This window comes from Odocoileus virginianus, chromosome 26, assembly GCF_023699985.2.
Source record: "Odocoileus virginianus isolate 20LAN1187 ecotype Illinois chromosome 26, Ovbor_1.2, whole genome shotgun sequence".
Taxonomy (NCBI): Eukaryota; Metazoa; Chordata; class Mammalia; order Artiodactyla; family Cervidae; genus Odocoileus; species Odocoileus virginianus.
The window spans coordinates 31,968,267-31,992,545 of record NC_069699.1 but is presented as its reverse complement, the minus strand read 5'-3'; the positions used below and the strand labels follow the sequence as shown (position 1 = coordinate 31,992,545).

The 24,279-nt window shown below is 51.6% G+C and overlaps 1 protein-coding gene across 5 annotated transcripts in view; it reads right to left on the bottom strand.

Annotated features, from left to right (window-relative positions):
- LRIG1 (leucine rich repeats and immunoglobulin like domains 1) overlaps positions 1–24,279 on the bottom strand; it is a 112,072-nt gene that overhangs the window by 18,723 nt on the left and 69,070 nt on the right. For all 5 annotated transcript variants that reach the window (XM_070455707.1, XM_070455708.1, XM_070455709.1 and 2 more), the window contains exons 4-9: positions 14,021–14,158; positions 12,114–12,257; positions 10,515–10,658; positions 7,617–7,760; positions 5,331–5,474; positions 2,955–3,035 (exon numbers count right to left, since the gene is read on the bottom strand). In XM_070455707.1, the coding sequence (XP_070311808.1) occupies positions 2,955–3,035; positions 5,331–5,474; positions 7,617–7,760; positions 10,515–10,658; positions 12,114–12,257; positions 14,021–14,158 (795 nt within the window). The remainder of the gene's footprint in view (positions 1–2,954; positions 3,036–5,330; positions 5,475–7,616; positions 7,761–10,514; positions 10,659–12,113; positions 12,258–14,020; positions 14,159–24,279) is intronic.

Here is a 24,279-nt window from a genome sequence, read left to right as displayed (position 1 = left end):
CGTGGGTGAGCACAGTAATGCCAGCCAGCAAGCTCTGGCTGGAAAGCCCATCACCGATGGCTCTGTTCAGCGGCTGCAAAATGAAAGGCAGGGCGGGCTTCACAGAGGGAAGCCTTTTATGGCTCTGCTGCTCACTTGTTTCTTTTTGGAAAACGTTTTAATTTCGGTCTGGCCTTGAGCCTGGCAGGAAGGACCCCAGGTCCTTGACTAGGGGGGTGCAGGCCACACAGTGTCCCCCGGCCCTTCCGAGGGAGGTCCCCGATCTCTGCCCGCCGGGTGCTTCCGTGGCTGAGCCAGTCAGGCTAAGGGGACCCGGAGCCCTGACAGCAGCCCCACGAGTGGACAGCAGCTCGAGGGGGGACAGCCCTCCTCCACACTGACATGTGCCCCCTGACCCCCGATAATGGGTCCAACAGAGTCACCACTTGGCTGCTCAGTGGGGCGACGTGGTGTCAGGGCCACGGTGCAGAGCGTTCGGGCAGCGCTCCAGGGAGACCAAGGCAGCTCGGCTTCCTCCCACTTCCCGTGACTCAACACAACCAGCCATCAGGAAGGGCTGCAAGCTGAACACGGGCTGGCTGACACAGAGCCACACGCCTCGTGGCCTCAAAAGCCAGGCCTGCCTCATGGGCGGGAGGGGCCGCCACGTGCCACTCACGCTGGTTTCTAACCAGAGCCACGTACTAGGGTCACAGAATCACAGCCCATCTCACAGCTGTGACCATCATGTAACGGTGCCAGTCCTATTTCCCGTCTGCCCACTTCTCATTCCTCACCTCTGAGAATCTGCATCACATAGTTTTCTTTTTCTAACCAAGAAAGAGAATTACTTTTTTTCCTTTTGCGTAGAACCGAAACACCACCCTGCCTAAGTAACTGATTGCATGTATTTAATGATGTTAAGGAATTACCGTTACTGTCCCAGTTTCACCCAATTGTTTGCATCTGTCTGTCTTTTTTGGAAATGCCCAGGAGAGCCTCCATGTCCAAGATCCTGGCCAGTGGACCTGGGTGGGAGGAGACTGGAGACTATTCTACAGGTCAGGGTTAACCAGCTGCTTCCAAGGAGCCCGTGTCAAGCAGCTCAGCGCAAGCGAGGGATCCAGGCTCTTGGGCTGAGTCCTTGGGACTTTACACAGGACTGCTACTTCAGTCCAGCGGGGAATGGAGAACACACAGGGGAACAGACCACAGGCAATTAGAAAGTAGCTCCAGGCTCCAGACACAGGATGGCTTACACGGAGCCAGAGGTCACATGCCCCGGAGGGTCACTGCCCTTCACCTGCCAGGGAAGAGCCTCCTGGAAGCCGCGACATGCAAGAACCGCCTCCAGGTTTCACGGAACGGACAGGCCCCACACAGGACCCCAACTTCGCCATCGCTTAGTCAGGCTGGGGCCGGACGAGGCGCTGGAGATGAGGCTCGAGCTGAAGGGCTGCTCAGGTGCCCACACCCCTGCCCACGGCCCCCAGCGGCCGCAGCCCGAGCTTGGGGCTCCCCTGTCAATGACAAGCCCTTGCGCCCCATCATCGGTCCCCTTCCCAAGCTTGTGGAGCAAAGTGCCTAGGAGGTGGGGGAGAAGGGAGCATTTTTAGGGGAGAAGAAGGCGGCTGCCAGGCTTTTTCAATCCACTCTCAGAACATAGGATCCTCAGGAAGAGACCTCAGTCAAAACAGCTGACACATACTCACCACTCCCAGAGCACCCAAGGCGTGAAAAACCCCACTTTTCTAAACAAATTAGAAACGCTAACTCCACAGAAAGACCCTCCCACCACAGCCTTTCCCGGAGCCTCGCCTTCCACTGCCGCTTTCAAAATATTTACTTTACTCTCGTGCTCGGCTCGCCGTCTCCGAAACAGGCCGGGGGAGGTGGGGGTATGGAGCTGTGACCATCCTCTGTCTTGTCCTCCTCCACACCCTCCACTCGAGAGGCAGTAAACAGTAGTAACAGCTCCCACCCCTTGCCTGAATGTTCCCGGGGCAGGCTCGGCGCAGAGCGCTGGTGAGAGGCAGCAAGAGCGGACGAGGAGGAGGATACAGGGTGGGCTTTGGGTCCGCACAGGCCCTGCCGCCCAGCAGCTGTGTCATCTTGGGCAACATCGCTCCCCCTGTTTCCTCAACTACAGAAAAATGCAAAACACAGCCAGGCCTCCTGAGATAGTTAGATGTCACACACACTCACACACAGACACACACTCCTCCTGAGACAGATGTCACACACAGACAGACACACACCTCCTGAGATAGGTAGATGTCACACACACTCACACATAGACACACACGCCTCCTGAGACAGATGTCACATACACTCAGACAGACAGACACACACCTCCTGAGATAGGTAGATGTCACACTCACTCACACACACACAGATACACGTCTCTGGCGAGTTAGACGTAACACACACAGGCGTGCATGCACACATACACACGCCTTGCAAATTCTAGGAGCTTAGAAAAACAAACCCAAACACCGGAAACCCTGAATGAAAAACAGCTACTGTATCACCCTTGGTAATGACTGTTTCTCTTTAAGATTATGATTGACAACAAAAAGACTGCCCGAAGTCTCTAAACCGTCAAGAGTTACTTGGCTTTAGATGTTTAGAATTTCTAGAAACTGAATAACAGGGCAAGACGCCTTTGAGCAAAGAAAAACAAAAAAGTTGGCTGTTTTCACATCAGTCAAGAACTGAAGAGGAAAGATCTAACGGGCCTCCAAACCCCAAATCTTCAGCCCCCAAAAAACCAATACCCAGGGCAGCAAGGAGACGGCAGGTCAGAGAGAAGTGGAGAGGTCTCTGCCTTCCTAAGCAGACTTTCCTTTCCAAACAAAAGAACAATGAATGTGCCAGTGCTGCCCGGGGTGGACCCACAACCAAAGTGGTGTGTGTATCGGTGGGGAGCCACCTCTGTGCGCCATCCCCACGGATCTTCCAGTGCCCACACTCACAGCTTGCTGAGGCTGTCCAGCCCTGTGAAAGCACCACTGGTGTCCTCGATTGTGCCCGAAATCTCATTGTGGTCCAGATCCCTGCGGAGGAGAGACAGAAGGCTCAGCATCCAGTCTGCTGTGGGAAGAGAGACCCATGCCTAGCCTGCCACCTTGAAGCTCAGAACATCCCAGTCTATTCCAGACGCCTGGACGGCATGTCTGCCCGATTACAGGCGTTAGAAAACAAACTTATGCTTGCCTGTACACATGGCTATATTTAAAATGGATCACCAACAAGGACCTACTGAACAGCACAGGGAACTCTGCTCAATGTTACGTGGCAGCCTGGGTGGGAAGGGGCTTGGGGGAGAATGGATACATTCATGTGTATGGCTGAGTCTGTTCACTGCTCACCTGAAACTACCACAACAGAGTTTATTGGCTATACCCCAATGTGAAATAAACAAGAAAAAAAAAAAAATTTAGCGGTGTGACCACCGGGCCACCCTGCCGCGCAGCCTGGCTCTCTCAGCCTCCCAACAAAGCTGACAGGGGCCTCTAACCAGCAGCTGCTGGGCTACACGTGCTGCTCCCCAGTGGGCTAAGATCAGCCCCGGGGGAAGGGGTGCAGATGGCACACGGGAACGCCTGCTTTGGATTCCACTCCCCAAGGGTGGACTTCTGGTCACTGCTCTGGGAATGAGTCCAAAAGGCTCCCTAAGGTTGCCTTCTGCTTTCCTACCACCTAGAGTCCCTTCCCTGGACTTGACGAGACACTGCACAAGGCCCGCGGAGGAGGGGGACGGTGAACAGCAAGCCCCCGGCACAGGGCCCTCTGTAGCCACCTCCAGGCTGGCAAGTGGGTTTTGCACCCTCAACTCCCAACCCCCCAGGGCCTCCACAGGTGCTGACTCCCAGCCAGGCACATCTGGGTGCTGAGTCAGACTTGTGACCCACTTGCCAGGATGAGAGTACGAGGCCAACTTCTCGGACTGGTCCCCTCCAACAATGAGAATCACAAGGTCGATGACTCAGCTTCCTGCCCCAGCTTCCAAGGGCAGGTCACCACCGGGCGAGACACCCCACCTGGTGACCATGCCCCGCGCTGCCCCGGTGGGCCCTCTCTGACTTTCCACAAGGTCTCCCACACCTTCCTTTCTGGAGCCCTGGAGACGTGGGCCGTGAACAGGACGGGATGCCGCTCTTGGCTCCTGGGAGAGCCAACGGGGCAGGGAGCTTGGACCGTGGAGTGCGTTGGTTGCTCTGACCTTTATTTTACAGCAGCATGTGCAGAGAGCTGCGATTCAGAGGCTGGAAGGGCCTCCTCCTTCTCATCCGTTACTCCTTATTTGTCCTGAAACACCCGGGACCCGGGGCTGCGGCTTTGTGTGCCTGTCCCCCTGCTCCAGTCCTGGCTGCCAGAGTTTTTTCTCTCTTCTCTGGCCTGCGCCATCTGAACATCCTGGCCGTGTCAGTCAGCACCGCGAGGGCTCGGAGGCTGACCCCAGCTTGAATAGCCTGGTGTCCGGGTTCTTTCTCACTCCCCAGCGACGGCCTGGCGTGACAGCTTTCTCAGCCCTCCCTGCCAAGTGCAAGGGCCTTTCTCCCCATCAGGCTGGAGCAGCCGCTCTTTCTGCAGGGGGCAGGCCTGGGAGGGAGGACCCACAACCCTCTGTTGAAATCCAGATGCGCTCCCCTCTCAACCCCCACCCCATAGCTGGTTGGCTGGTTGTTCTCTGTTGCCTGGAAGTTCTTGGAAGCCAATGGCTGAAAAATTTCAGTCCCCAAAAGCGCCCTGCAGCAAGCTCTGAAAGTTCCTTCCACCTCACTGGTTGCTGCAAGGAAGGTGACACGACCACCTCCGCTGGGTTAAACGACCCTCAGGGACACAGGGCTCCCCTGTCACCTCTCGTGGACGTGGGCTTCTGAACGCACAGTGTGTGCTGAAGAAGTTGAGATGCTAGCCCAAGACACACGCCTCAGTACTGCCCTCGCTCAGATAAAAACGCTCAGGACAAAACCTCGAGTCACTGTGGGACGGCTCAGGATGCAAGGACGGCCCCCCGGCTGGGCTGCTGTCCCAGGGGGCAGCGTGCAGTCTGGGGAAGTTCCTGCAGCTGGACCCCACGTCCCATCACGCGTAATGTGGGAACCAGCGCTTGGAGAAGAGTTTGAGTCTTCATCATTCTAGGCACCACCCTAAGGGGAATGAAGGACAGTTTTCTGCTCAACCAGCTCTTTTTTGATTTATGATATTAAAGTTTGAGACCGTGGCAGACATCACAAGTCAGCTGTGGATCTAACTGCAACTCAAGACCAGTGAGAAGGGAACACAGTGAAGCAGGTGGCTTGCTGTCTTCTGCTCTCCCATCAACCCAACGGGGAAAGACTTACAAGACACGCAGGCTCTTGAGTCCCCGGAAGGCGCCTTCCGCGATGTGACTGATGGAGTTGTGGCTGAGGCGCAGGATGCTCAGGCTACTCAGGTCGGCCAGGCTCTCCTCGTCCAGCCGGGTCAGGTTATTGAAGGACAGAATCCTGAGGAACGGGAGGGGAGAGCAAACGTGATCACCATTGGGTTGCTCGGTGTTGTCCCTTCTCCTCTCCCGACGGTGGAGCCGGGTCAGCCAGTCGTCTGGGTCCAAGTGGGAAGGGACATGGCCACCAGAATCCTGAGGGCAAAGTGGTCTCAGAGCTAGAAACCCACCACGGCTTGATGCCCATGGAGCTTGACTCTTGGAAGGAGATCTGTAAACAGGGTCGTTCAACAAGCAACCACAAGGCTCCAACCCTTTCCTACACGTCGTGTCCGTGGCTGGTCCTGATTCAGGCCACGGAAGACTTCTCACGGCTGTGGCCAGAGACTCTGGATGGGACCCCAGCGGGTTCTCACAATGAGTGAGGCAGCCGGACAGCCTCCGCCCTCGGCCAGCAGAGGGCGCCACCAGGCACTCCCTGGAATAAGACTTCCTCACCGAACTGTAGGCCTCACCTGGGCGGCGCCCTTGGGACCAGTGTCCCTCCAGGCTTCCTTGCCCTCACCTGAGCCAGCCTCTTAGCATGATCTCCCTACTGTAAGCAGGTCAGGACCACACCTCCAATCACACACCTTCTCTGAGCGTCAGAATCAAACTTTCCTCCCAGCACACCCCCTGCACCTCTGATGTGGCTGTGGGTTGTGACCTAGCGTATTAGTCATCTGTCCTTGAAAAAATGGGAACTCTGGGCTGGGGCAGGAGGAAGGAAAATAAATTCGGAGATTAGTAAGTATGTTAAGGTAGCAGGGAGTGACAGTTTTTCTCTCCTGGAGAAGTCAGGCATGGTGTCTGTCAGTTGCAAAGACCTGGCAGGAGATCAAAATTACATCCTCACCTGCAATTAAAGAATTCAGCTTAAAGGAGGGGCGGGACACACACGTGGAAAGCAGCCCTAAATCTGGCTCCAGGGTTACCTGGGTGTTGGACACAGTGTGAAGCTGGTCAGGACACATTCCCGTCACCGCTTCTGACCCTTCTGAAGGGCACAGAAGGCAGGCCGAGGGGGGCAGGAGGAGGCGCCCCTCCCCATTGCCTCAGCAGCAGGGGGCACACACCCTCCTCGATTCAGCGGGCGGGAGGCTCCTCGCCTGTGCAAGTGCACGCGCTCCGGGGGATGAGAAGACCTCTCCTGCTTCCCCACGGCTCCGATGCCCGGACCGTGGAAAACCAAGGGTCCTGGGAGCTCCTGAGTGGGGTCCTGGCCCAAGGGGAGCCTTTCAGAAGCCATCCCAGTCCACGTGAGGATACCGTGCAGCTCCACGGCCTGGAGGGGGCAGGGAGCCAAACCCAAAGGGTTACTCTCACACACACACACACACACACACACACACACACAACTATCGATTTTTACATTAGGTAATGATGGACTTCACTGAAATATAAACTCCAGGTCAGTATGGGGTGGGCTGAGGGGGAAGGAGGAGGGGGGAGAGGGGAGAATGTTGACAAATAGATAAAAACACAACCTGCAAAAGACTCAGTACTAAGTTTAAACATGGTAAACACATAGAAATTCCTTACTGTCCACGTGTCACCACTTCTCGGGTTCACTGTCTTTTCTGTGAGCCCCAATATAGACATAACTTGCTTTACTGCGCTTTGAGGATACTACACTTTTTTTTTTTAAACAAATTGAAGATTTTGGCACCCTGTGTGGCTGGGTGATAAATAGCATTTTTCAGTAATAAAGTATTTTTAAATTAAGATCTGTACATCATTTTTTCAGACATAATGCTACTGCACACTTCCCAGACTACAGTGTAGCAAAAAGACACTTTTCTATGTACTGGGGAGCCAAAAGCGTTACAAGGTGGTCTGGGACTAACTGCACAGTACCACTGAGGTCTGCCTGTAGCCGCTCTCTATACAGAAGCACATGTTACAGGCTGCAGCCGTTTGTGGCCAGAGGCTCTCAAAACAGCTGTTCTTAGACAGTGGTCCCTGCTAATCTGAAATGGGGAGCAGAGTCTAGAATAGGTGAGAGTCAGGCTCTCAGGTCCTTGGAGTCCCGCTCTGCAACAGGCCCTCAACACTCCTCCCAAGCCCCTGTGCTGTGGGTCACGGGGCCCAGGGCTCCCCAGGCTCTGGAAGAGGCACCCCCGGGTGCGTCCACCGCCACCCGCAGCGCTGGTGGGACACTCACAGCTCGTGCAGCTTCTGGCAGAAGCTCCAGCCGTCTCGGTGGATCCGGGAGATGGAGTTGTTGCCGAGGTGCAGCTGGTGCAGGGCCGTGAGGCCGTACAGCGAGCCGCTGTTCACCTCCGCCAGGCTGTTGTACTCCAGGTGCCTGCCGCGACAGCCCCCCGTGCGGTGAGTGTGAGTGCAGATCCCGGGGGTCCCGCACCCACCCGCCCACCTGACGGCGAAGGAGCCGCTCCCTGCCATCACACCAGGCGGCACTGAGGACCTGACACTGCTGGAGGGGCTCGTGATGGGTGTGCACTGACGTGTGTGCGCACACCTGTGGGGTGGCAGGGAGACAAAGCTACCCAGATGGTGGTGAGGATTCAGGCTAGCTGCGGGGGCTCACAGGCCACAGGGAAGCTCCTAGAAGCAACCTTCTGAGTGGCATACAAGCGAGCCAGCAGCACACGGGCAAGGAGCTCAAAGTAGAAGGCAGGGCCCACTCAAGGCAGAGAGAGGAAGACAAGGAGATAGCTCTCATCACTATCCCTGTCTTACAGATGAGGAAACTGAGGCTGAGACAAGCAGGGTAACCTAAGACTTGTTCCTCAGCTCAGCCAGTAGTGAGGGGCTGGAATTCAGAGCTAGGTGAACCAAGCCTGGGCCTGGGGCCACTGTGCCAAGACATGGCTTGACATTTGGGGTTGAAATACTGCGACTTAATTCTCAATTCTGTCACCTGGCTGGTTGGAGGAGCCTGAACAACCATGAAGTGGAGATGCCCAAGAAGTATTGACTACATAGGGCTGTGCTGAGAAGGCAGAAAACGCAGGTCAGAATTTCAGCTTCTTGCTGAGAACTGAGCTCCTGTTTAAGTTCAGTAAGTAGGGATGTTAAGTTACCACCAGTCTTCTCGACAGCGCGGCCACAGACGATGCGCCACCTCACAGGACTGGCCTTGTGACCAGAAGCTACTACTTCATATGCTGCTCCACACGCACAATCACAAGGGCTTCGGGCAGCCGGGCTTTGCTTTTCACATCGTCTGTTTCCTGCGTCTGCTCAAAACGTGAACCCTTAATTTATAACTAACCTCTAAGGTAACTCTTCCTTCACCCCCCAACTTGCATGAATTTGTTCAACAGGAAAACCAAATGGTATGTGCTAAGAACTCTATATTTTCCTGAGAATGCACTCTGACTCCCAGCCCACCCAGTGCACGACCACCTGGCTTCCAAAGTCTAAAATGACAGTTTTAAGGATGTCAAGGACAAGTATTCTTGAATATATAAAAGAGACAGAGTTATGCAAAGGTGAACAATGAAGAGAGGGAGAAGCAAAGCTTCGCAAGGCTAAGCTGTCTACAAAATATGTGTGTGTGCGTGTGTGTGGGTGTGTATGAAGGTATGCACATTGAGAGATGCTCCAGATAATGACGAAGGCACAGGGAGTTGATGGAACTGGACCTGGAGTTTCTGGTTTTTGTTTCAGTTGCAAAGATAATTGAGCAAGGACACAGATGGAATGGTGTAACCTGCAGACCGAAGGGCTTCGGCGTGTCTTGAGCAAGTTAAATCACTGACCATAAAGCAAGAAATCTCATGATGACACACCAAAATGTAAGTGGTATTAGTATATGAACTTGGAAGGAGCAACCAGCAGAACTACAAATAGAACACAAAGATAGAACATGATGAGAAGTGACTGCCTGCCTCTTGTGAGTGGAACTGGGAGTGGGGGGAGAGACTGGGGGCTAGGGTTGGGCAACAACTGCTTTTCTTTACTATCTGATTTTGCTCAACTATTGAGTATATGTTTCTTTTGATTAAAAATAAACAAATGTAAATATTTAAAAGTTGAAGCTTGGTAACTGCCTCGTCTGACCCTCTCCGGACGCTCTTCTGTTCCCCTGTTAGGCCGGCAAGCCCCAAGACTGTCCACATCTGGCTGGAGCAAGTGCTCCCTTGACAGAAATGGAACATCTGCAGTGAGGGGCTTGATTAGCTCACAAAACAGAAATAAATCTCTCAGGACAAACTATACATTCTTTGGCCCACCTGCACATCAAGAAAGACTGTCAAAACCGAAGTAGAGGGAGAGGGAACTTCCTGTGGCGTGTGGGAGAGGGGAGAGGATGTGGGAAGGGAGCGCACTGTCCGCCAAGGAGCGGGGGGCAGGGGTATAATCAGGAAGAACAATCTGACTCCATAATAGATGTTCGCTGTACTTTAACCTTCGTATTCTATCTCTTTTGCTTCCGGTTAAGAATGCTGCCTAGAGTATGAAGAATACTAGGCCATATGACGCTTTTCCACTCATCTAGAGACAAGAAGTTGCAGAACTAAGAATAACTTTTGTCTGGTCGGAGGTTTACTGAACATCAGGACCTGACTTACAATGGATGGCTGCAAGATCAAGGGATTCCTACACCAAGGCTGCTGGTTGTAACAAGCAACCATGCTCCTCTCTCACTTGGCCTTTAAAAATACTTTCCTGAAACACTTTGGGACTCTGGCTTTTCTTGGGGCATGAGCCACCCATCTCCTTGCATGGCCCTGCAATAAACCTTTCTCTGCTCCAAAGTCTGACGCTGCAGTATTGTTTGGCCACATTGTGAGTTGGGCACCAGAGCGTGCATTCAGTAACAGGGGGAGTGGAAATGGAAGAGGGGAACAGCCCCAGCAAAGCGGCCCCTGCCTTCCATCCTCACCAACCAGCTCACTTTACCAAATCCTCTGAAACTCTCCCAAGAGATTATCCTAGCCTGCAAGGAAAACACCCCAAGAGGTAGCAAAAGATCCCAAAGACACTGAGGAGGGCCACCGCTGAGGTCCCAGAGGGCAGGGACTGGGTTCAGCCGAAGTCCCAGGGGGTCGCTCAGGGCCTGCAGGAGCCCCGGCGCCCGGCGCCGACTCACAGCGCGTGCATCCTGGCCAGCCCCCAGAAGGCACCGTCCGTCAGCTTGCTGATGTTGTTTCGCTGGAGCCTCAGCACCTCCAAACTGTCAAGCCCCTGGAATGTCAGGCCCTCGATCAGCCGAATCCGATTCCGATTGAGGTCCCTAAAGAGAGGAGGCCAGCAGTTCAGAGCATCCACTACCCATGCCCCCCCCACAGCCATCACCAGGTGGTCCCCCGGGACAATCCCAGGAGGAGGTCCCCGGCAGCACAGACATACCATGGAAGCCCGTGTGCCCAAGACACTAACTGGCCACTGTTAACATGTGAAAGGGAGCCCAGGGCTCCTAGAAGCTGGTCCCCTTGCACCCCAGAATGAGCAAGCACTCCTATTTCCTCCCCCATAACCGTGACTCTGTCGTGAGGACAGGGTGTGACTCAGGGTATGAATGTCTTAGGTGAGCCATCTCTTAGCTCAGCGGCAGAAACCACCGTCAGATGCGTCAACCCAGGAACTCGAACCACTAGATACTGGTGGTAACTTCCCACCAACTGCATTCGGGAGGAGGTGCCTGGAACCACCATGAAGCACACTCATGGGCCTCCGGCCCCTGTGTGATGAGACCTCAGTGAACCAAAAGATTTCAGGAATCTGGGTGAGCTGGCTACATTGGTAACACTTGGGAAGGGAGAACACAGCCTGACCAGTGAGCCCTCGGTTTTCCCCAAATTCTTCTGCAGTGTCTCATGACGCACACCAGGTCCTGACTATCAGGGAGTCTCTCTGCGACCCCCGGCCTGGTGTGCGGGGAGAGCACAGCAGTGAGAGAGAGGGGAGCACCCCGTCTTGCCACCACACCTGCCCCTGAGTAGCCCGTTCTGCTTGAACCAAAGCTCCAGTATCAGTGTATTCTCCAGAAATACATTTTTCTCCTACCAAAAAAAGGACGCTGGAAAGGCAAAAAACCGGGGAACAGGCAGTCCGTCAGGTTTTGGTAAATAGAGGTTTTCTTGACTCCAAACCCTGGGCCATTCTAGGAGTGCGGTCAGTTGTGGTAGTCAAAAAACTAAACAAACACATCCTTTCTTTACCAAAAAAAAAGCCAATCAACTACCTTATGAGACTGAGGAGATGAAAACAGTGACCCTACCTCTTGCTTCCTACCTCTGGCTACACTAAGTTCCTCTCTTAACTGCTCAAGCAGCACTGGACCCCATAATGGCCACTGGACAGATTACATGGGTTCCTTAAAAAAAAAAACACACACACAGAAACCTCACAATAAATAAGGACTCCAGTCCACACAGGCTATGTGTTAGCCAGGGTCAGCTAAGCAGCAGGATTCCTCACTGTGTTCTGGAAAGTGCTGAAGAGGACCGGCCTGCATATCCTCAGAGGATCTTTCCTCAGCAACCTGGGGCAGTTTGCAGGCTCCAGACCCAGCGTCTAATTTGCTTTTATTAGGTGCTGCCGCAGGGCCATCAGTGGTAGTTTATGCAGAGCCCAACCGAAGGGGAGCAAGGGAAGCGGGAAGCGGGTGCATTTGGAACACTCCTTGGGGAACTCGTCTCCATAAAGTTTGGCTAAGCTTAATTACGGTACAGGTCTCTGGACTCACAGTTGTGTCAGCCGGGGTAACTTGAATGCTTTCACAGGAAGCTGGGTGATCCTGTTTTTGCTCAACCGAAGCGTTAGCAGTGACCGTGACAGACCATCAAATGCTCCTGATTCCAGGGTGCTGATCCGGTTGCTTGCCAGGTTGCTGGAAGGATTCAGGAGAGAAAATGCAGGGGTCAGTAGGAGGCCTTCCTTGTCTTGTTACAGACGCCAGACCTGGCTGAGTTGGGAAAACAAGCTACAACACACCCAGCAGGCTGGGTTTCCAATGAGACACTGGTCATCCTGATGCTGCAAAGCCCATCTCCGCTCCCAGCCTCAGGTGTTAGGACCGTCTTCAGACGTGACAGAGGCCTGGCTTGTTCGAGCCCAGAGCTCACCCTGCTTTCAGCCAGGGTGACTGCTCCAGGAGGGAGGTCAATGGCCTCCACTCCAGCTGGGCTGCTGCAGGAGTCCCTCTGTGCCAGCCACTACCCAAGGGTCAGGGTTCAAGGTTGGTGAGAAGAGCCTTAGGAAGCAGAGAGTCCACTGTGAGGCAAGGTCAGAGAGGCTTTCACAATTTGGGGAAATGGCCTTTAATTCTGAAGTGGATCCCATTGTATGACTTCTAAATGTACATAAAACATTTCATTTTAATCATTTCAAATGTGTCAGAGAAACATTCTAGTGAAGGAGAACTGCACACGAATGGTTCCGAGCGGGGGAGAGGGAAAGGAAGTGGGGCCACAACACTTTTCCTTCCACCTTCCCTGTACCGATGCTGCCTTGTTGTGCCTTAAACAAAAGAGAAGAGACCAGAGAGAATTTTCTACATCAGAGTTGGGAAGGGAAGGAGGCATTCTTCATCTCCATCCGGCAGAGGCCCAGCACAGGGCATATGAGGATTCTTTGCAAACGGAGCTGGACTGTTTGTTCTCAACACTCCAGATTAAAGAACAGTCTGTGTGACGAAGATATACCGGCCAGCTTCTGCCAAAACAGAGTCCCCCTGCTTTCGTGCAGAAAGAGAAGGTCACTGCGAGGCAGTTCAGCAGGGGAGGTGTTTTTGTCCCAAGCAGGGTGGTGGGGGGTGGCTGGTGGACCTCCTTCGGAAGCCCCACTGGGGCTGAGCACCACTCCATCAGCTGAAGGATTGGCCAAGGCCTCCCGCTTCCACCTCAGGCACCCTGATGCATCCTAAGAAAGAGACTGTTCTGCTCCTCGGGCATCTCAAAAATCTGTGCGCCCGGCCTTGGTCTCTGAACTGATGGGTCACAATGACCCATAAACCAATCTCACAAACAGCCCTTAGAGTACTCAGTGGTAACCCAAGAGATGAGGGCTCACATGTCATCTGAAGACGCCTCTTTAGCCTGAGTTTTCTGTTTCTTCCCTAAAATAATCTTCTCCTACCAACAAGCAGCGGGTTAACTAGGTTTTGACTGTTTTCCTTCTGTCTGCCATCAGCAGGCATGAGACAGGGCAGAACAGAAACAGACCAACAATCCGACGAAGCAGGTCGAGAGCACTCTGAGGACAGGTGGGCACTGGCTGGTGGAGTCTCTGCAGAGAGGCCGCCCTCCGCTGTCACTCACCTAACTACTCCCCATCTCTTCTCTAAGCTCACCTAGGGGGCAGCCCCCGGAAGGAGAAAGAAACCTGGCTTTGTGGTCCACACAGCCACACGTTTTAGTGCGAGATGGTTCTCTGAGATGGTCTGTCCCCCAGGTCAGCTCCCTCGCCCACGTGTACAGTCAGAACAGCACCGCTGACTTGGACATGCTGAAAATGGGCTAACAGAGGACTGTGGACCTGGGGCCCCTGCCCTGCTGAGGGCACAGATGGCAGGCATGTGCCTGGCCCACGGACTCAGCCAGGCATCCACCAGCGTCCAGGCCTGGCCAGTGCAGGCAGACCTGATGCACTTACAGCTCCTTGAGGGGCAGTCCGTGTGGGAAGCAGGTGCTCCGGATCTCTGTGATGTTGTTGACGCTGAGATCCAACACTTGCAAGGAAAGGTAAGCCTTCAGCTGACTCCCCTCCACGCTGCGAATCCTGTTGTGTTGCCTAAAACACACAGGGCAGGTGAGTCCAACATGTCATTTTGCAAAGAAACTATTTTCCTCCACACTTCTAGACATTTTTCCCCCTGCAGTTTCAGAGAATTACAAATGCTATGACACTTGCAAATGAGGTCTCCCATCCTTCTTTCCATCAGGTTATTATTACCTGCAGGCCGGAAACTAGACGGAACATTAAATTCTTTGCCTGTGACAAGTTTGTCTGCCCAAGTTCTAAGCCAGGCTGCTCTCCCCAAGGACAGGAACATGGGAGTGATATTTTGGCCATGTGGAGAGCAGCCTGGCATGACCAGAACTCAGAGCTCACTGGTACACTTTCCCACAGAGGATGTGCCCCATGCAACCAGCCAGCTTTTGAGGCTGCTCGTGTCTAGAATCTTCAGAATCCAGGCCAACCCCATCACTCACAAGAATGCAGGCACCAGAGCCCAGCATCCAATTTAATCCAACTGAGCGCATCATTACACACTTCACATTTTACCGACACCTACCATGTACCAGGCGTGTCGACAGGCACAAGGGTTTAAAAAAAAAAAGTGCAGAATCCTGCCAGCCTAATAAGGGAAACAGGAATTCAGCGCTGGGTCTAACTGGAATAGAATCCCCTGCATCTCTGACCCCACCCTCTTGACAGCTCTGTTCCTCAAGTTTCCTCATCTGGAAGATGGGGCTACACCCCCTTACTTTAGAAATATGAATGGTTCCACCTGAATCACACTGCTGTCTTTGGCAGATGTTCACATATGTGTTCAGTGTTCACCTCCCTCTGAGACTTATTTGTCCTTGGATCCTCTTTCTAAAAAACACCACGGTCTCACCCACCAACCAGTATTTATTAATCAGCAGAAATCTGACAAATGCCAACCAAGGCTGGAAGGAGCAGGCCAGTCCCCTGGTGGGTCTGGCTCTGCCTGGAGGATTCAAGCTGCCACAGCCCAGATCCTGGTATCCAGATATTTCAGACCCCGTGGAGTTGGGCGCTGTGCTTCTGGTTCCACGCGCTCACTGGGGCCGGCTTCTGAGTAAACAGTGTCGGGGGCTCCAGCCAATCCAAGCAGTCTCGAACACGACACAAGGGAGCCAGGCGTCGCTCACCAAGTGGCATCTCTTTTAAACAAACACTTGACCAAATCGGTTTCAACAGGCATAAACAAGGCCTTCTTTCCCAGAAGCTCTGGGCCTTCTTGCTGATGCCTTTGTTTTCTTCCCATCTTTCCCAGGCCTTGAACCCGAAAACCCATTTACGAGGGTACAGCTCCCTTTACGCACAGCAGAATCTCCCTGGAGTGAAAGGCCACTTTTTTTCCCTTCATGCTCCCCTCGCCAAACTACTTCCTTTGAGTTCTTTATTAAGTTCTTAATAAAGATAGTCTCTTCAGTTTTCTGACTCCCAAATAAAAAGGAAGAAAAAAAAGAATAGAAAAGGAAACCTTTATTATGTAAAGTATGGGAAAAAAGAAGGAGAAATAAAGGGAACAGAGTTGAGCCTCATCCAGGAACTCTGAATGCAGTACCAGGGAGCCAGGAAAAAGAAGGTCTAAGGAAAGAAGGGGAGGGGCGCTGCCGGCCCCAAGTCACATAAAGAGGGACCGACTGTACACAGTCCGAGGGGCCACGGGACAGCTGCAGGCCACCCCCAGCGCTCCCCCGCTCAGGCTTCCCTGTCTCTTTCATCTTACACCTTCTTTCTTCTCTCATCTGTGTATTTATTCACCGAATCAAACATGTTCTGGGCCCCGCTCTGTGCCAGGCCCAGGCTGGAGGAAGGATGCTGTGATGAAGACGGGTCTCTTTCACACGCTGGAAAGAGTTCCCTGTTGAGCAGAAGAGGCAGCCATGGAGATGGGGAACAACGGAGCGTGGGAGTGAGGATGGGTGAGATCTGCCAGGAGGGAGAGGGGAGCTGGGGTGGATTCTGCCTGGAAGAGGCTGCGGGGGCCAGCTCCAGGGTGGGGGGCGGGTGTGGATGCAGGCAAGAGACGGGGAGGGCAGAAGCAGAGGGACATCAGGCGAGGCCTCAAGAGCCTCTGTGGAGTAGGGCGTCTATGTCCCAGGGGGCAAGGTGAGAGATGGCGGCAACAGAGACAGGGTCCACAGGATCAGGACACCACAGAATGGTGATGCTAAATTTTCTAGTTCAGAAATATTAAGAAAACCAGGTAACTTGGCTTTCCTGGTGGCTCAGTGGTAAAGAATCTGTCTACAACATAGGAGATCCCTTGAAAAAGGAAATGGGAACCCAGTCCAGTATTTTTGTTTGGAAAATCCCATGGATAGAAGCCTGGTGGGCTATAGTCCCCGGGGCCACAAAGAGTCAGACACAACCTATCGAGTACAGAACAACAACAACGAGGTAATGGGCTACCCTTTCCATCTTTACCCCCTTCCGGCCTACTCTCAACTCAACATCCAGAGAAATCCTGTCAGGGCATCTCTCAGAATGGGAGAAAACATTTGCACACGTTATCTGATAAGCAGGAAATAACCAGAACACACGGGAACTACAACTCAGCGACCACCACACAAGAAACCCCAACAAGTTGAATAAAAAATGGGCAAAGGCCTTGAAGAGACAGTTCTCCAAAGATGATAAACAAATAAGCACATGAAAAGATACTCAACATCACAGATTGTTAGGGAAACTCAATGAGTTAGAGCCCCAAACCCACAGCATGACCACTACGAAAGACAAAACAAAAACAGGAACAGTAAGTGTGGGAGAGGGTGTGGAGAAGCTGGGATCCTGGCACAGCTGCTGAAGACAACGGTACGGTGGTTCTTCCACAAAGTAGGCAGACAATTACCAGCATGGGCCCCAGTAATTCTACTGGGTATCCATCTAAAAGAAATGAAAGTGGACCTCACAGGGATCTGTACACCTACATTCACAGCAGCATCACTCACAGTAGCCAAAGGGTGAAGCAACTCCATCAGTGGATGAATGTATGGATGGATGGACAAACCGACAGGTGTACACGTACAGTGGACTATTACTCAGCCTTAGAAAGGACGTTCTGACACACATTACAGTATGGATGAATCCTAAGGACACTATAGTAAGTGAAAAATGCAAGTCACAAGAGACAAATACCTCATGATTCCACTTCTACAAGGTACCTAGAGCAGTCACATGCATTGAGACAGAAAGTGGAGTGGAGCTGGTTGCCAGGGGCTGGGGTTGGGGCATGGGGAGTGGCTTGATAGGGGTGGAGTTTTCATTTTCCGAGATGGAGAAAGCTCTGGAGACTGGTTACACAACACGAGTGTACTTACCACTACTCAACTGTACACCTAAATGATTGAGATGGTACATTATACGTAATGTGTATACGACCACAATTTACAAACAAAACAAAGAAAAAAAAAGCAATTTACAACGTGTATTTGTCTAATACTCGAGTAACAGCTCTGTGTCTCACTCAGGACTAAGTCCACACAACAGTCTCCAAGGCGCACGTGAGCTGCCACACACCTGCCTTGCTGCCTCACTTCCCGCCCTTCCGCCTTGCACCTTGCCCAGAATGCTGGCCCTTGGACGCAGCAGGCAGGATCCTGCCTCAGGGTCTTTGCAGATGCCTTTTCCGCCTCTTGGAATGCTCTTCCCCCAGAGATTCGCAGGTCCCAGGCCTTTACTTCCTTTCCATCTTTGTTCATATGTCACCTTTTCAATAAGGTGGGCTGAGCGACACTCTCTAAAACTGTAAGCCTCTGCCTCCTAATTTCTTTCCCTCACACATACAAATACACGCACGCAGGCACACACACAGACACTCATTCACACTTTCCACTCTTTTGCCCGCTTTATTTCTCGTAATATTTCTATCATCTAATACTCCCAGTATTTAGTTTATTTCTACTTTAACATCTCTCCCATCAGGATGCAGCTCCCTGAAGGCAGAGATGTTCATCTGTTTTGACTACTGTGTCTCCAACCACTAGGATAGTGTGAGGTACACAGTACGTCCTCAGTAAATACTTGCTGAAGGAATCACAAAGAATGAATACAGACTGATTTCAGAAAGGCTGAACCCAGATACAGATTTGGGACTCACCTGAACATTTAAGTAGGTGGCACTAGCGATAAGAACTCACCTGACAATGCAGGAGACGAAAGTGACATGGGTTCGATCCCTGGGTTGGAAAGATCCTCTGGAGTGGGAAATGGTAACCCACCCCAGTATTCTTGCCTACAGAATCCCATAGACAGAAGAGCCTGGCAGGCTACTGTCCACAGGGTCGCAAAGAGTCAGACACACCTGAAGCACAGCATTCCACAACATTTAAGTAGAAGAAAACCATGCAAGCAGATGAGTATAATCAAGAAACATGAAGCGAAGAGTTAGACAGCTGCTCTGTAGCAGCTCAGAGGCAAATGACCTAGCCCACAGTGACTTCAGAGCTTCCTGCGCGTCATCTTCTCCCCCAGGTCTGGTCTTTCTGCTCTAGACTCTAGCCCAGTACCCTGATTAAACTCTTCCCAAATTCCTTATGTTCAGGAAAGCTGACCCCACAGCTGTCTCCCTTCTCTCACAGAGCAAGAATCACATCTTGTTAGATGTTTATGTGGACCCCAGCAATTTCACCCAAGGCCAGCTGTTCTTCATGGGCTGGAACACGCTGCAGCACTGAAGAACAGGCCGCGAGCAGAGCCCTGCCTCTGTTTGAATCCCCATACACCCCTTACAGGTGTGAACTGCAATCAAGTGGGGTGTCAAGTTATATGCCCCTTGGGCTGACATGACCTGACATGAAGCACGTACTCAATAAAGTACAATGAGTTCTTGTTTTTATTAGCCATATTTGTATCCTCAGAGCCAGGAACAGTATCCAGTTTGTGGGAGGTGCTCTGGAAAGAGAAGGAATATGGTTTCCTATTTGTCTGCCACATTACAATGCAAACGGGCAGGACCGATTCCTCTCTAGGGAGCAGAGAGCTGACTGAGAGCTCTCACTCTTAGCTTCATGCACGACATGAGTCTATTCCAGCTGGAGAGTGTAAAAAAATCCTGACACTGAGAGACAAGGCTCTTTGGGGCGCTGGGCCTCAAAGTAAATCCCAGACTGAAGCTTCTGCAGGACTCGGGGGGGGAGGGGGTGGCCTAGAGATCTGATGGGTCCCTAACAATCCCCTTTCTCACTCCTGTAGCAAGTGGGACTCAGGCCCACACCCCTAACCCAACCCACCAAACCCCACCCCCTCGGGACACCCGCTCTGGACACGCATCCCTCTAGGTTAGAGCAGCAGCCAGTAGGCAGGAGAGCCTCCCACGCCTCCTCAAGGGGTGCCCTACCTTTCTCAAACTCCACGTTTTCACCGCCATGTGACCGTGAGGGCCCTATCAGTCCTTTACTGCAACTAACTGTCCAGTTTTCAAGGAGGCCCACAGTCAACACTGTAATCTCTGAATCTGTCCAAGCTCTTCTTGACGACAGCCGACCAGTTACTGGACACCTGCATGTCACAGGCCCTGGTGATGGCTCCATGAAATCACACTGTGATCTCACAAGGAACGTACTCTACTTCACCATCATCTCTGCTTTACAGCTGAAGACATCAGGACTCCGCCTGCGGTCAGCCCAGCTGGGACACGAGAGGAGCCAGCATGCGAGCCCAGGGGAGGAGGAACTGCCAGTCCATCTGAAAGGCTCTCTAGGCAGAACTTTAAGTGCACCACCCCAGGTTCAATCCGTAAGCCTTCGCCTGAGCTTGGCTAGATGTGAATGCTGGCCGCCTCTCCCCAGGTCAGCAAAGACGGTCTGCGTCATCGGTCTCAGCCCGGCCTGTTTTTTGAACCAGACTCCCAAAGGCCTGAGTGACTGATGAGTCTGCACAGGGCGAGGGGAGCCAAGCTCAGCAAATAAGGCAGAGGAAGCTCTAGTTCTTAAGGATACTCTGGATAGAAAGAAGAGAACAGTGTAGAGAAGCTGCAAAGTGATGCCCTTAGGTTTACAAAGAGTGAGGAGGGGGGAGGGGAGGGGGCAGTGCCACGCGAAGACCTCTAACTGGTGACAGGGACTGGGGGGGCGGGGGGCAGACCGCGCCGCCTGCATGTCCATCCCAGGCTGCTTTCCCCCTTGGGCTGCCCTCTGGGGCACAGAAAACTTAATACGGCAGAAGTCTATTAAACCAACACCTGTTAAAGGCTTCACAAATAAAATCAGGCTTCAAAGGCGGAGAGCGGCAAGATAAGCTCTTTCCACTTGGCCATGTTCTCAGAGCTGATGTTAAATTAGACAGGAAAACAGACCGAGGCATTTGAAACCAACATTTAAAAGTTTTTATCGTAAGTGACTGTTCCAGTACAGTTCTGTAAACTGGGGTTTATAAGGTAGTCCTGTGAGCGGTGAGAAAGATCTCATGTCACAGATAACAGCCAGGAAGAAAGGGCAAGGAGATCAAAGAAGGCAGGGTCAAGAGGGGTCAAATGGATTATTGCTGGTTGCTGAAATTATGCACCTACTGTCTACACCAGGTGTCAGCAACGTATTCTATAATGGGCCAGATTTTAAATATTTTAGGGGTCATTTGGCTTCTGTCACAACAACTCAATTTTGACACTGGGGTGTAAAAGTAGCCAATATGTAAGCCAATGAGTGTGGTTGTGTTCCAATAAAACTTTATTTACAAAAACAAGCTGTGAGCCAGATTTGCCCCCCTGTAGTTTACTGACCCCTGGTCTATACTTCAGCAACTAGTTTGGGTTTCTGGGGGCAGGGACCCAGATTCTAATTCTAGCTCTGATTCTAATTCTGGCTTTAGAACTATGTGCAAATCATTCTTTTTGGATCTGGTTTAATCACCTGCAAAATGAGGCTAAGTGCCTCACTGCAACAGAGAGAACCTACCGTGCTCCCTCCAGTGCCCAGGTCAGACCTCAGTAATCAATGCCTTCCCCACTGATGCCTTCTCTGCCCCTTCAAGAAGTGAAATGGAACCTAAGTTTACGCCATTTATTATGTACCTCAGATGATGATCCAGGTTCCTGACTGGGGCCAGCAGAGCAGGCGGGCTGACAGGGTGATCTGAGAACAGATTCACACTTGTGCATCCTCACTCTTAGTTCTTCCAGTGAGACAAGAAGAAACACACTGAAGCTAGCCAACACAGCAGTCCTAACTCTAAGCAGGTATGCCCCGGGCTCTCCCAGACAAGTGTCGTGACTCACAGTGGTCAACTCCTGCAACGGCGACTACTACTACAAACAGCAAGTCTTCCATAATGTTACCTTAAAATCATGCATTTAAAAATCAGCAAAATTCAAATTATAGCTCTCACCTCATTTGAACCTCTGGCTCAGAAACAGTTTCGCACGATCTAGTCCAGAAATGGAGGGAAAATGTAACACACCCGCCGCCATTCCCACCCCTGGCCCAGTCCTTTCCCCAGAGTGACCTTGGCAGACACGGTGAGTCAAATGGCACACCTTGCAGCCTTGGAGCGCCCACAGCACTTTGCACCTGGTCCATCACTGTGCGGCCCTGGAACTCCTCCTATGACTTTGCACCTGACCCCATGCCCCACCTGGAGCAGGTGCTCCAAGATCTGATCACAATGAGGAGAATGAAGGTGCACACCAAGTATTAATGATTTAGCACAAAACTCAGTGCTGGGCAGAGTAGCCCTGATGGCTACCTCGGGGATTCAGCTGAATTTCAGCAAGGGCTAAAAGACATTCATCATTCAAGAACAATCAAGAAGATCATGATTTCTCTTTTGTTGAAAAATATAACACTATACAACAGGCCATGTGTTGGGGGGGGGGTCTTGCTGTTCTGTTTGGAAATGTTTTAATGAAGTATCACAGGCATACTGAGAAGTGCATAAATGATCAACATAGAGTTCAATGCATTTTAATAAAGTGCCTGCACTCACGTGACCATATGACAGACACAGGACATTTTCAACATCCCAGCAGGCTTCCTCTTGTCATTTTCCTTGTCATTTATTCCTTTCCAAGGCAACCGTAATTTCTATCACCTGTGATTAACTTTGCCTATTGCTGTGCTTCATCTACATGAAATCAGTCCATACTTACTCTTCTGTATCTGGCTGCTTTCGCTCCACATATGAGACCCCTTCATGCTCTTGCCCAGTTGTGTCCGGCTCTTTGCAACCCCATGGACTGCAGCACACCAGGCCTCTCTGTCCCTCACCATCTCCCAAAGTTTGCCTAAGTTCAAGTCCATCGCATTGGTGATGCTATCCAGCCATCTCATCCTCTGACGCCCTCTTCTCCTTCTGCCCTCAATTGTCCCGAGCATCAGGGACTTTTCCAATGAGTCAACTATTTGCATCAGATGACCAATATACTGGAGTTTCGGCTTCAGCATGAGTCCTTCCAAACAGTATGCAGGGCTGACTTCCCTTAAGATTGATAGATTTGCTCTCCTTGCTGTCCAAGGGACTCTCAGTAGTCTTCTCCAATACCACACTTTGAAGGCATCAATTCTTTGGTGCTCCGCCTTCTTTAGGGTCCAGTTCTCATAACCATACATGACCACTGGTAAGACCATATAGCCTTAACTATACGGACCTTTCAGAGTTGTCTCTGCTTTTCCGAACGCTATCTAGGATTGTCATAGCTTTCTCGCCAAGAAACAAACATCTTGTTTGTTGTTGCATTAGCAGGACTTTACTCTTTTTCATCATTGTGTAGTACTTCTCTACAGCAATTTATTTTCCATTCTACTGCCGATGGATACTGAGTTACTTTCAGTTTGGGTTACTGCAAAAACCACATTCATGCACAGCGACGTGCCTTTTGCACGTATCTTTCAGTGCATACTTGCCTGCAGGTCTAGCATGCATCAGCGTCTAGGGTGGTGTTGCTACACATTTATGTTCAGCCTTTGCAGACATCGGTACATTCCTTTTAACCAAATCCCTCAGGGCTGAAATGAATCTGAAAAGTCATTTGATCCAAGTGCCATGTTTCATGCTGGCTCATTTAACCACATTCTGAGATGCCACCGCCCCCATGTGTCTCTTTTCTAGTACCCTTCCCCCATGTAAAGCATCAGAAATATAGCCTGGGACCACACAGCATAACAAAGCTCAATTTAATCTTGTTCAGGAGTCAAGTAGAGTAATGTTATTATAAGTAGGGGCTTAATGGAGCACCGAAAAAGGGGAAAAAAAGAGAATGAGTAATTCTAAGCCTCAAAATCGGCAAGAAAACTGCTAATATGCCTGTCATTGGGACCAATGCCCATAAGCATCTTGAAAATAAAGAGATTTTTTTAAACAACCCATGAATTCAGAAGAGCTTTCCTAGGCCAACTTGAGGAAAAGTTTCTCTTCTCAGAATGACATTTAAAAGCATCACCCTCTCACTAGGCTGCTTTGCATTCATCATCTTAAAAATGAAAACCCAAACCATCTGTTTTATTGCATAAATTGATAATTTGCTCCAAGAAACCAGTGCCTTGTGAGAAGGGCCCAGCCTGGGTTATTTTCTGGACAGGAAATGAGACTCCGAAAAAGCAGGTCTCCTTCTGTCTCTTGCTCACTCCCTCTCCCCCCACCCGCTGCTGGTGAATCACCAGTTCCCTGGGGAATTTTGGCGCGATTCTCAGCCTGGCTGCAGATGACGTTCCGGATCTGTTTATTCAGGTGGAGATCGGATAAAAAACAAGAGCGGTCCAGTGGCGGGATAAACAGCCTTCGCCAGGCGGGGTCAGCCACTCTGAAAGGCAGGACTGGCCTGTGTCAACCGACCTTCTGACCCGTTCACTTCCTTCAGGGTCACTTTCCCCTTGGGATCTTCAACAGACTGTTCCAATGAACTCTGTGTGAAGGGGATCGGAGGTCCCCGGGCACCTTGGTGCACCAGATCATGCTTGGTTCTCCCACCCACCAGCTTATTCACATGGAGCTGGAAGCCCAGCATCTGGAATGAAGCAACTTAGGCACAGTCAAGGGTCGGCCACTACAGTTCTGTGGAGTCAAAAGCGACCCAAGTCACGAAGGACTGCAAGTTTCAGGATCTAATCCAAACTACAAGCACAGGACAAAAACAAAACCTCCTGAGGAAACGCACATTGCTGAGTGGGAGAAGCTAACCAGAAAAGGCAATCTACTGTATGATTCCAAATACATGACATTCT